The sequence below is a fragment of the Trachinotus anak genome, unplaced genomic scaffold, assembly GCF_046630095.1.
Source record: "Trachinotus anak isolate AG129_WGS33_773 ecotype Australia unplaced genomic scaffold, CSIRO_AGI_Tana_v1 ptg000038l, whole genome shotgun sequence".
NCBI lineage: Eukaryota > Metazoa > Chordata > Actinopteri > Carangiformes > Carangidae > Trachinotus > Trachinotus anak.
In genome coordinates, this window is record NW_027273889.1 from 531097 (window position 1) to 543488 (window position 12392).

A 12392-nucleotide genomic window follows, 5' to 3' on the forward strand; every position below is an offset into this window, starting at 1 on the left:
CTGCAGTTAAGCAGACAACAGATTCCTTCATTTAGCTAAATAAACAAACACAATGATGAAAAAGTGTACACACAGTGTACAGGATTACAGCTGCTGGCACCACTGCTGAACACAATAACGTGAACAGCTGCAGAGTAAACAACTCAGCACATCAACAGCTCTGAACATTAAGACGTTGTTAGTGCTGCAGAGCTGCTGTGTTGGTTTGCATTAGATTGTACAGGTGTTCCTGTTATTGTGTCCACCTCCTTCACCTGTGTGGACTGACAGGTGTGTGAAAAGGTTGCTGCTGAAACAAGTCCCTAAAAACAAACCTGTGAAGCTGTACTGTGACATTATGGATTTTGATGTTGTTTTTCTTCATCAGACACTTGTCACATTATGAGGAAAAAGTTTCTGCATTTGGTGCTTCGGCTAACTAAACAGCAGTCTGCTAGCATTGTTAGCATCCCTCTATGGAAATAATATCTGCTCCAGTGGAACACGTTTATTTTAATTAGGAAATCTGCCCATAACTAGGGTTAGGGTTAGCCAATAATTAGAATAATTATTAGTTTAGTTTATTTTAGAAAAGTTAGCTGATTGCGCCTGTGTTGTGTCGGCTCTGTCGGTTTAATCAGGGATGCTACAGCACATGTGCTCATTCAGTTCAGAGCTGTAACAGTAGGTTTTTAGCTTGTTGTACCCTTTACTTTTAGTCCAGTTACTAACAGAACACTTGTAACCATAGTCTGTAGATTGGTAAAATTTTGGTTCCTTATACTCCCGAGTTAAGAGTTAGTTTAGTTTAATACTAGTTTCAGGGAGAAAATGGCTGTTACTTTAGAAGCTAAAGCTGGCAAATATTAGCCTTTGATTTCAGAGGGCAATGCCAACACTGTTAGCTAGCTCTTCCCTGTGGTAACAGAAGAACATGTTCACTGTCTGGACTGATTCTGTACAGTCCAGTATTTCAGGAGGGATTAAGTTACCTGCCTGTTTAGTTTTGGTGGGAAATATTGATGGTGTTAGGTAGTTGTTCCCAGTAGTTAGTGTACGTACCCAGCCCGTTTTAGAGAGAAATGTTAGCTAGCTGTTCTGTTCCCAGTTGTTTGAGGGAGGAATGTTAGCTTACTGTGCTTCAGCAGGAAATGTTAGCATCTCTGCTATTGATGGTGAAATTTTATTTAACAGTGTGAGCTAGTTGTTCCTAGTTCTTTTTTCAGTTTCTGTGGGGAACGCTGACAGTGTTAGCCAGCTGTTAACAGTAGTTTTGGTAGGAAATGCTAACAGTGTTAGCCAGCTGTTAACAGTAGCATCGGTAGGAAATGCTAACAGTGTTAGCCAGCTGTTAACAGTAGCATCGGTAGGAAATGCTAACAGTGTTAGCCAGCTGTTAACAGTAGTTTTGGTAGGAAATGCTAACAGTGTTAGCCAGCTGTTAACAGTAGCATCGGTAGGAAATGCTGACAGTGTTAGTCAGCTAGTAACAGTAGTTTTGGCAGGAAATGCTAACATTGTTAGCCAGCTATTAACAGTAGCATCGGTAGGAAATGCTAACAGTGTTAGCCAGCTGTTAACAGTAGTTTTGATAGGAAATGCTAACAGTGTTAGCCAGCTGTTAACAGTAGTTTTGATAGGAAATGCTAACAGTGTTAGCCAGCTGTTAACAGTAGTTTTGATAGGAAATGCTAACAGTGTTAGCCAGCTGTTAACAGTAGCATTGGTAGGAAATGCTAACAGTGTTAGCCAGCTGTTAACAGTAGTTTTGATAGGAAATGCTAACAGTGTTAGCCAGCTGTTAACAGTAGTTTTGATAGGAAATGCTAACAGTGTTAGCCAGCTGTTAACAGTAGCATCGGTAGGAAATGCTAACAGTGTTAGCCAGCTGTTAACAGTAGTTTTGATAGGAAATGCTAACAGTGTTAGCCAGCTGTTAACAGTACAGCTGGAAGACAGATGTAGATGCTTTTCATCGCAGTGTGACGAGTTTCTGCTGAAGGAAAACACCGGACACAGTTCATAATGTCTCAGAGGCTCTTTCTGCCCTGAGGCAAACGGCTATGATTCTCAGAGTGAACTCCCAGCATGCAGTTTGGTCGTATTGAACACTGACCTGAGGCTTGAAGCCCCGAGTGTGTGTGTTTGAATTACACTGAAGCACTCTTTTAATTACATCAGTAAAATTAAAGTGTGTGTGAGCGTTTTTAATTAACCTGCCTGTATGAATGAGGACACTTTTCAGTCTGCAGCCTGTTTAACTCCCTGCTCTGTGTGTGTGTGTGTCTGTGTGTGTGTGTGTGTGCATGTGAATGTGAATGTGTGTTTTGTGCGTTGCAGGCCTGCTGGGCCTCCAGCTGATTAACGGTAAGAACGAGTCAGCCCACATTACAGACGCTGTTGCGGTCGTGGCTCAGTCTCTGCAGGAGCTGTTTGAGAAGGAGAACATCACGGAGCCTCCACGAGGCTGCGTGGGAAACACCAACATCTGGAGGACCGGACCACTCTTCAAACGGTCAGTACCAACGCCGAGCGGGTACTGAGGATTTATTACTGAACAGAGCGAGGTGCAGAAACTGTCAGCGTCATGCTTCATGCCTCAGTCAGGTCCGGCCGGCCGGCAGGTTCAAACCCAGAACCCTGTAGCTGTGAGGCGCACTGTATTCTCCTCTTGTGTGTGTTTCCTCTGTTCCTGCATCCCTCAAAGACATGCAGGTTAACTGGTGACTCTAAAGCACTGATGTATTTTTTTTAAGTATTATTTTTTGGCTTTTTATGCCTTTATTGATATTGATAGGGCAGTCGAGAGACAGGAAATGGGGAGGCAGAGAGAGGGGGAGTGACACGCAGGATAGGGCCGCTCGGAGCAATTCGAACCGGGGCCGCCTGCAGTGAGGACTATAGCCTCAACACATGGGGTGGGTGCTCTACCCACTGAGCTCAACACCGCCCCTAAAGCACTGATGTATTAATGTAGTAATAATGTAGTAGTAGCTACTGAGTAAACGTGGGTCTGAACCTCAACCTGCGGCTGGTGATGGTCTCTGGTTTCTTGTATCTGACTGAGATCTCTGGCTCATGTCTTAGAACCATTTTATTGTTAAACTGGGTGAAAACATTTCAACGGAGGAAACCAACTGAGTTATGAAATATTTTCCAGTGTAACAGACATTTGAGCTTCTGCAGCTCCTGTAGTGTTGGTTCAGTCAATGTGTTCAGTCTGTACAGGGGTTTGATTCGACTGCTTCACGGCGGCTTTGGTTTGGATAATTGTTTGTTCTGGACTTTTAGTTTTCAATAGTTTTTGCCTTTATTCAGTGGAAACAGTGGAGAAGTGACATGTAACAGAGGTCTGGACCTGGGGTTTCTTTTACCAACTGACATCTGGGTCCTGGCCTACTGCCCTGGATCTGAAAAACACAGAACAACAACGGTTAGACGGCGCCTGGTGAAGTGTCTGTCATGAGGTCATGAGGGCTCTGTGGCCCAGGTTCGAGTCCGGCCTGAGGCCATTTGGTTCAGGTCCATGAGTCAAAATGTGATCCTCTGACAAAAAAATAATTGATCCTTTTTCCCTTTTATAGTTTGCATCAAAGCTTTAACAGCATTTTTTCAAAGATCTTGTGTCTAAAAAGACTTAAATCCCAACAAACACTACCTGATAATATCTGAGAACAGCTGGTTCCCACCTGAGGAGACCCCGGCACGCTGAGGCTGTGGTCGTGGTGCTGCTGGAATAAAGTCTAATGAATTTACCAGTTAACCACCAAAGATAAATAACATGATCCACTTCATTTAAATCAAATGATCAGTCAGTTCAGACTCAGTTTAAAGTTCACAGCAGATTCGTGTCGCACAAACACAACCAGAGTGATGACTGTTGTTTCATTTCTAACTGCAACAGAACTTTCAGTCATAAATGAAACAGGCCTCTGTTTATTCTGTGGAGAAAACGTATTGATTGATTACTGATTTTTCTTTTTTTGGCCAGTATTGAATATGTTGCTGTGCATCTGTTACCTTCACTTCCCAATGGGAAATTCTGACACCTGCCCTCAAAATGTAACCCTGAAGCAGATTTTTAGATGAGCTGTATTTAATACGGTGGTAGTGAAAGCACAGCTCTGCATCTCCACCAGGCCTGTGACCTCCGTCTGTGAGCGCTGCTGGAAACAAGCGGCCTCTGTTGAAGGTAACCACTGAAGACAACGTTTAGAAGAAGCGAGCTCTGCGTGAGCGCTGTGCATTCAAGACTTCATCCAGTTTGAGTTTCTAATCCTCAGAGCAGAGTCACTTCCTCCACCCTCAGCTGGAGACGCTTCACTGATCTGATCTGGATTCAGCTTCAAGTCAGACTGACATAACTGGGATAATGAACCTCTCTGTCACTCCTCCTCCTCCTCCTCCTCCTCTCTGTCTGACCTATATAGACCATCGGGTCGAGTTGAATCATTTTTATTTGTGTTGTCCAGTGTCAGACTGAGTCTGTGCAGTAACAGCAGCAGCAGCATCATGTGACCTGTTGTTACTTTAAGTCACGTGTCCTCGTCTTTATATTCAAAATCGAATCGTACGAGGTCACAACCGGAAATAAAAGGAAAAACAAGACAGAACCAGATTCCCACTGAGCTGACCCAAACTTTCCTGCTCTCCGATTGGCTCCTCAGGGTGCTGATGTCATCAAAGTACCCTGATGGTCTGACAGGACGAATCGAGTTTAACGATGATGGCGACCGACGCTTCGCGACCTACAGCATCCTGAACTACCAACAGAAACCAGGTCGCCTCATCCAAGTCGGAGTCTTCAACGGATCACAGGTACAGTACACCTGGTCACCTGGTCACCTGGTTAAACACCTGTTTCACCTGGATTCATATCGGGAGAAGTTTGTACATGTGTAGACAAGATTTGATGAGATCTGTGAACTTGTATCAGTGTTACACAAAGACCTAGTGAAAGAGAAAGTGAGTCTGTGAACATCTAGACTTAAGTTAAGTACGAACTTTGACCCTGTTTTAGTCCTGAATCTGATTGGACAATGACAGTCCATGTTTTTCTACACATGCGCCTGTTCAACTTGTTCAGGTTCAGGATGAATCACTGCTGCCAGTGGACAGATTATGAGATTATGAGGCTGAAGAAAACATGATCAGGACATTTTAACTGTTGACCAAGGACTTTGACTTGACAGTGAGAAATGTTCCAGTGCTCAGGTCGCAGGACCTGTCACCGTTAAACCCAGGTAAAGAAAACCAGGTCAAAACCTGCTCAGATCCACATGATGTCAAGTCCCTGAGAATAAGAGTCACTGGGACCAGGACAGAGCCACTACTGCTGAGACCCTGTGTGTGTGTGTGTGTGTGCGTGTGTTAGTCTTGCCTCTTTAAATATGTATGTACAGATGCAGTATTGATGCTGTCATTTAGTCATCTTGTCACAGGGAGACCTGCCTGGAACAACATTACAACCTGTGTGTGTGTGTGTTTTTCAGGTTGTAATGAATCCTCAGAGGAAGATCATCTGGCCTGGAGGAGAGACAGAGAAACCAGTTGGATACCAGATGTCGACTAAACTGAAGGTATTGCTATTACATTAATTGATATAATAATGGCAGCCTGATGGCGGAGTGGTTAGGGCGTTAGGGTGCCGGTTCAACTCCTGACCGCCCTGCCCCGACTCTGCCCCTTTCCTCTCACTCTCTACTGTCCTGTCAATAAAGGCAAAAACGCCCAAAAAAATATCTTTGAAAAAAATAAATATAATATTATAATAATATGAAATATATAATATACTAAATACACAACAAAACTGTTAAACATTAAAAAACATGGGGAAAAAAATGTGAAATATCCTAAAAAAAATTTATTAAAAATGCTGAAAAATTATATTAAAATTTCAAAATCAGATTTGTAAAATTACTGGAAACTGTTTTTAAAATACCTGACAAAAAATAAAGTGAAATCGCATAAAAATATTATTAGAATAGACAACAAAAATTTGTTAAATGTGAAAAAATGTCTGAAAAATCTCAGAAATATATCAGTAAAATATCATAGAAAAAAAAACGCAGAAAAATATTATTAAAATTTCAAAAACATTTGGTAAATTCTCTGGAAAATGTTTTAAGAATATCTGACAAAAATGAGTAAAATAAAAACCGTCAGTGAAAGTTTTGTAGATTATGACTTTAACGATGTGTGAGGAGCAGATTCTAAACCATGGAACAGGATCAGTGGACAGATGGTGCCACCGCAGTGATGCAGACTGTTTACTTCCTCCTCCACCCTGCAGGCTATATATAATGTGTGTGTGTGTGTGTGTGTGTGTGTGTGTGTGTGTTCAGATCGTGACCATCCATCAGGAGCCGTTTGTTTACGTGAAGCCGACAAAGAGTGACGGGACGTGTAAAGAGGAGTACACTGTGAACGGAGTCTTAATCAAGAAGGTGATCTGTACCGGACCCAACGGGACCATACCAGGTACACACTCCCCTCAACTGTCTGTACCTGTGAGGACCTTCACTGACGTCATGCATTCCTGACACACACACACACACACACATACACACACACAGGCTTCTATACCTTCACACGCCTATCAGCTGATGCCTTGTCTTTATGTGTGTGTATGTGTGTGTGTCCAGGTCAGCCCATTGTCCCTCAGTGTTGCTATGGTTTCTGCATAGACTTGCTCATCAAGCTGGCGATGAGCATGAACTTCACCTACGAAGTTCACCTGGTGGCTGATGGGAAATTTGGCACGCAGGAGCGAGTAAGTGTTTGTGAGTCTGTTGTGTTTACACTTAAAGCAGTGATCAGAGCACAGTGCTCTCATGTTTGTTCTTTATGATACAGTGTTCCACTGTATATTCTCCACATGTTGTTGTATTATATTACAGCGTTTCATCTTACATTGTATTCTATGGGGAGGGGGGGGCAGCATGATGAAGATGTCAGACCTTCATCATGTTCCCCACATGTTCCATCACTGAGCTGTGACTGGATCTTTTAAGCTCTTCTTCTTCTGTGGTGGTTTCATGGCAGCGGCTGGAGACACGACTTCATCGTTTTCTGTTGATGATGTCACTGAGTCTCTGACCTGTTTACTGATTCAACACCAGTACATCACTGAGGCTTGTTGCTATGGAGACCACTGCTCTGTCCCTGACTCTGACCTTGTTGAGGCTGAGAGACATTTAGTCATTACTCTCTCTCTCTCTCTCTCTATCTCTCTCTTCCTCTCTTTGCTGCTCCAAATAGCGTCTCCTCGTCCTCTCACCTCCTTCATCACCTCCTCCTCCTCCTCCCCTCTCTGTCCTTTCTCGTCTGTCTCCTCTTGTCTCTGTCTACAGATTTATTTTCCCAGCAGATGAAGGATCTGTTCCAGGTCCAGTTAAATGTTAATAAGATCAAATCAGTAAAAGATCAACTGGCCTGTAAAAGCCCAGTGTGAAGGTTTGTTCAGGCCCCGCCCCTGAGCTGAGGCTGAATCATGCAACAGAAGCACAGAGCAAACTCCTGCTGGATGTTTCTTTAGAAACTGTGCTGTTCGCTCACTGATCCAGATAAAACCAACATGAATCTACCATCAACCAGCAAACTCTGTGAAAACACTGTCGTCCTCTGCTCCGTCCTCCTGCAGGTCAACAACAGTAACAAGAAGGAGTGGAACGGGATGATGGGGGAGCTGCTGGGGGGTCTGGCCGACATGATCGTCGCCCCCCTCACCATCAACAATGAGCGCGCTCAGTACATCGAGTTCTCCAAACCCTTCAAATACCAGGGGCTCACCATCCTCGTCAAGAAGGTGAGCTGACACCTGGTCTCTGGTTCTGCTGTGGCCCCTCCCTTTACCACCTGCTCTCAGTTCTTCAGGTTCTTGTCTTGGAGAACCTGCTACTGTTCTTCAGTCTCTCATGATCCAGACTGACTCCCTGATGCTGAGCTCAGGTCTCTGTGGGTCCAGACCATTATGCTGGGTGTGATGGTGGTAAACGGTCCGACCCCTCTCAGCTGCTCTGATGGATATCCTGGGATATTTTAGGTCAGTGACCCAGTTCACAGCAGGAACAGCAGGAACCGGGTCGATAGTTTCCATCCAGCGTCCTGCAGCGTGACTCCGCCTCCACGCTTCTGATCCAGGTTCAGGTCTGGAGCCTCTGCCGAGCAGGATTTCATGCTGGTTCATGCAGTGTCCAGAGGGTTTGAATGACACATGGGGGGGGTTGGGGGATGGGAGGTGCTGAGGGTGGGGGCGGAGTCACAGATTTTATTCTTTTATATCACAGATTTTTATTTTGGGACCAGAACCAGGTTTATAAAGTTTATCTGATGAATCCTGATCCAGGTTCACTGTTCATGATGATGATGATGATGATGATGACGGTGTGTGTGTGTGTGTTGTGTTCAGGAAATCCCTCGCAGCACTCTGGACTCATTCATGCAGCCGTTCCAGAGCACACTGTGGCTGTTAGTCGGTCTGTCGGTCCATGTGGTGGCAGTGATGCTTTACCTATTAGACCGGTTCAGGTAACCACACAACACAACAACAACACAACAACAACACAATATCTCACAATGTGATACAACAGGACAAAACATGAAAGGACAGATAATACAACACAACATGAGACAATATAAAGTGTATGTGTGTGTGTCCGTGTGTGTCCGTGTGTGTGTGTGTGTGTGTGTGTGTGTGTCTGCAGCCCGTTTGGAAGGTTTAAAGTGAACAGTGAAGAAGAAGAAGAAGACGCCCTCACCCTGTCCTCAGCCATGTGGTTCTCATGGGGAGTACTGCTGAACTCTGGGATAGGAGAAGGTGAGTCCTCCACTCTGACCCCCCCCCCCCCCCACACACACACACACACACACACACACACACACACACACACACTAACAGCACCTCCTCTGGTATGTTCAGGAGCTCCCAGGAGTTTCTCAGCGAGGATTCTGGGTATGGTGTGGGCAGGATTCGCCATGATCATTGTAGCATCGTACACTGCCAACCTGGCAGCCTTCCTGGTGCTGGACCGGCCTGAGGAGCGCATCACTGGCATCAACGACCCCAGGGTGAGACACAAAGGTTGGCAGGTGGGGGGTGGGGGGTCTCTGTTCGAGAAGGCAGCAAACACAAATGAAAATGAGATGTAGTATCTGGAGTATCTCTCTCTCCTGCGGCGGCGGCGGTCAGTAACTGATGGACCAGAGTCAGGTCTGACCCTCTGCTCTCTACTCTGCTGTTTTTAGCTGCGTAACCCATCAGATAAGTTCATCTACGCCACAGTGAAGCAGAGCTCGGTGGATATCTACTTCAGACGGCAGGTGGAGCTGAGCACCATGTACCGGCACATGGAGAAACACAACTACGAGAGCGCTGCTGAGGCCATCCAGGCCGTCAGAGACAAGTAGGCTCCTTATACAATCAGTCGCTGTAGCTCACAGGTGTAACGTGAATGTACCTGTCGTACTGTGAAAACCTCCCACAGTCCTAACGTTGTCTCTTCTCCCTCCTCCCGTAGCAAACTTCACGCCTTCATCTGGGACAGTGCTGTGTTGGAGTTCGAGGCGTCGCAAAAGTGCGATCTGGTGACGACAGGAGAGCTTTTCTTCCGCTCCGGATTCGGGATTGGAATGAGGAAGGACAGTCCGTGGAAGCAGAACGTCTCTCTGGCTATTCTCAGGTAAAGAAAGGCCCTCATGACGCCCTGCAGGGGCCCGGGTGGACTGACTGGTCTCCTGACACCCTGCCGGTACTCTTTTATTACCCGGGGTGCTACTATAACCCTCCCTCCTCTGACCCCGCTGATACCCCGCTGATACCCCGTCACTACCCCCCCTCCTCCCTCCCTGCTGATACCTGATGTTCTGACCCTGGTCACATGAACTTGCTTGTCTCTCCTCAGTTCTCATGAAAACGGCTTCATGGAGGATTTAGACAAGACGTGGGTTCGATACCAGGAGTGTGACTCCAGGAGCAACGCCCCCGCTACCCTCACCTTCGAGAACATGGCAGGTAGGGAACAGACACTGAACACGCTCCTCTGCAGACTGGTGCTGCTTTAGTGTTGCTTCACAACAGCTGACATCACCTGTCCTCCTCAGGTGTGTTCATGCTGGTTGCTGGTGGTATCGTTGCCGGGATCTTCCTCATCTTCATCGAGATCGCCTACAAACGGCACAAAGATGCTCGAAGGAAACAGATGCAGCTCGCCTTCGCTGCCGTGAACGTGTGGAGGAAGAACCTGCAGGTAGCTCCTCACCTGTGCTCTGCTCTGTGGTTTAACCTGCACAGCTCTTCTCTCTGCTCTCACTCTGTGCTGCTGTTTGAATATTCTGCTCACTGTTGTTTTATTTCCTGGGGAGTGTAATAATATCCTGTAGACTGATGTAGGGATGGAGGGAAGGTGTGTGTGAACGTTGTATCACTTCTCTGAGCGGAAACATGACGAGGTTACTGTAGTTCACTGAAAGGATCCGGGCTTTGAGACAAGGCGCTGAGACAGTTCATGTTGCTGTTGTTTAAATTCAGCTTCATCAGTGAACGGACGAGAGTCTGTGAGATCAGACTGAAAAACAAGGAGAGAGAGAGAGAGAGAGAGAGAGAGAGCCTTTGTTCAGCAGGATGGAGATGAAGGATCATTAGAAACGGATCATGGTGCTGATCTGTGGATCTGTCTGGATGAACTCGCTCTGTTTGGACTGATGTTGTGGTGTGAGTGGAGGATTCCTGCTCTCTGCCAACCACTGGTTCATCCTCACCTCTTAGTTCAGGGCAGAGCTTCGTCCTCTGCAGAGCCTCCAGCTGACAGTCACCTGATCTCCAGGTCACAGTCAGGTCACAGGTTGCAGTCAGTCCAGAACAATAACGACTGGTTCAGAGGTGTCAGACTCTCTGGAGGCTCTGCACCGTTCAGTCAGGCTCACTGAGGCATGATGGGAAACAAACACGAGGCATGTTTCCACATTTCTGGTCTTTGCTGCTGTGGATCTGTGAGGTTCCAGGACTGTTGGTGTCCACAGCGACTTGTCATCATTCACTGACTTTACATCACTATCCACAAAATCAGACACAAAAAAAAATTGAAACAGATTTGATTCTGTTTTAAACATTTAAACATGAAGATTATTCAAAGAGCTTCACATCCTATTCAAGTCTGTAAGAAAGAAAACGGCATAAAAACATTAAAATGCAACATGACACTCATACAAAGAGACACAACAAAATACTGATCAATTCATCATGTGATCTGGAAACAGCGCTAACAAAGCAAACTATAAATAGCATGTAGCACATGTAGCGCAGCAGAAATATCACCAATAATCAGTCAGTATCTCCACTGAAGTGTTTTTAATAGTTTTATATCCAAATATAAATGTAATATTCTTCTGTATAAAATGTTCAAGAGGTCAGATTTTCTAGATAAATTTGTCTTGAAATGAAAAACCTCTAGAGGCGTCTCTGTGCTGCAGCTCTGCTTCTGTTTTATTGTATTTTTCATGTCACATGGTCCCTCAGCTCTGTGTTCTGCTCCTCACACGCACACAAGCATATAATGTCAGGATAAACAAACATGACACATGTAACACAGGTACATGTCTCTGACAGGTCTCTGACCTCAGATCAGGCAGTCAACACTCACCAGTGTTCAAAAGCAAAGCCAAGAAGAAACAGAGGAGAAAAGATCTTTGTGTCGACTGGTTCCTCTGAGAACAGTCTGATAGGTTTCTGTTAAATGGTGTAAACACAAGGTCAGAGGTCATTTGACCGATTATTCTTCTTGTATTCTTATACATACAGACATAAATATTGTCATCCCTAAAAGAACATGGAGACTTTCTTGCAGCCAAACAAACATTTGAAATCAGAGTTTCAACTGCATTTAAAACAGGGGAATCAATGTGAAGCTACTTTTAATCCAACAGTGATGATAACAGGAAGTGTTTGGCTGCTTCAGGCTGATCAGAGACTCCTCCCATCAATCATCACATTAGAAAGAAAAGGCAGAGCAGACGACGCCCAAAGAAGCTTCCTGCTGAATATTAATGAGCTGACTGTTTGACAGGTTTCATCCATAAAAATAAAAAATAAAAGTCTCTTTGATTTTACAGTGTGAGCGCTGCAGAGCTGAGTGACCTCACACAGCAGACAGACCAATAAAAACAGTCGTCTTCAGGAAGGAGCCAAGTCATCAGAGACTGAAGCTGGAAATAAAATCTTTGAATCATCGGAGACTCAGTGGAGACATGTTGAATACTGATGAGACAATAACAGTTCACACAGGATATGATGTGACAGTAGCAAGACTAGGACTGTAATTAACAGTTGTTTTTAATTATTAATCAATCTGCAAGTAATTAATCATTTAATTTATGAAAATGTAAAAAATAGTGACAAAAACCCAGCATTCATAGTT

General features: G+C 45.0%; 1 protein-coding gene across 3 annotated transcripts in view; it reads left to right on the plus strand.

The window, feature by feature from the left end:
- The window catches only part of grin1b (glutamate receptor, ionotropic, N-methyl D-aspartate 1b), a 52715-nt gene that overhangs the window by 22782 nt on the left and 17541 nt on the right, over nt 1-12392 (plus strand). For all 3 annotated transcript variants that reach the window (XR_011687131.1, XM_071472303.1, XM_071472302.1), the window contains 13 exons: nt 2320-2494; nt 4647-4797; nt 5472-5558; nt 6324-6459; nt 6624-6751; nt 7622-7786; nt 8390-8508; nt 8685-8797; nt 8900-9048; nt 9226-9383; nt 9498-9659; nt 9882-9991; nt 10081-10226. Coding sequence is in view for 2 of the 3 variants with exons in the window: in XM_071472303.1 (XP_071328404.1) it covers nt 2320-2494; nt 4647-4797; nt 5472-5558; nt 6324-6459; nt 6624-6751; nt 7622-7786; nt 8390-8508; nt 8685-8797; nt 8900-9048; nt 9226-9383; nt 9498-9659; nt 9882-9991; nt 10081-10226 (1799 nt within the window). In the remaining variant the exon portion in view is untranslated. The remainder of the gene's footprint in view (nt 1-2319; nt 2495-4646; nt 4798-5471; nt 5559-6323; nt 6460-6623; nt 6752-7621; nt 7787-8389; nt 8509-8684; nt 8798-8899; nt 9049-9225; nt 9384-9497; nt 9660-9881; nt 9992-10080; nt 10227-12392) is intronic.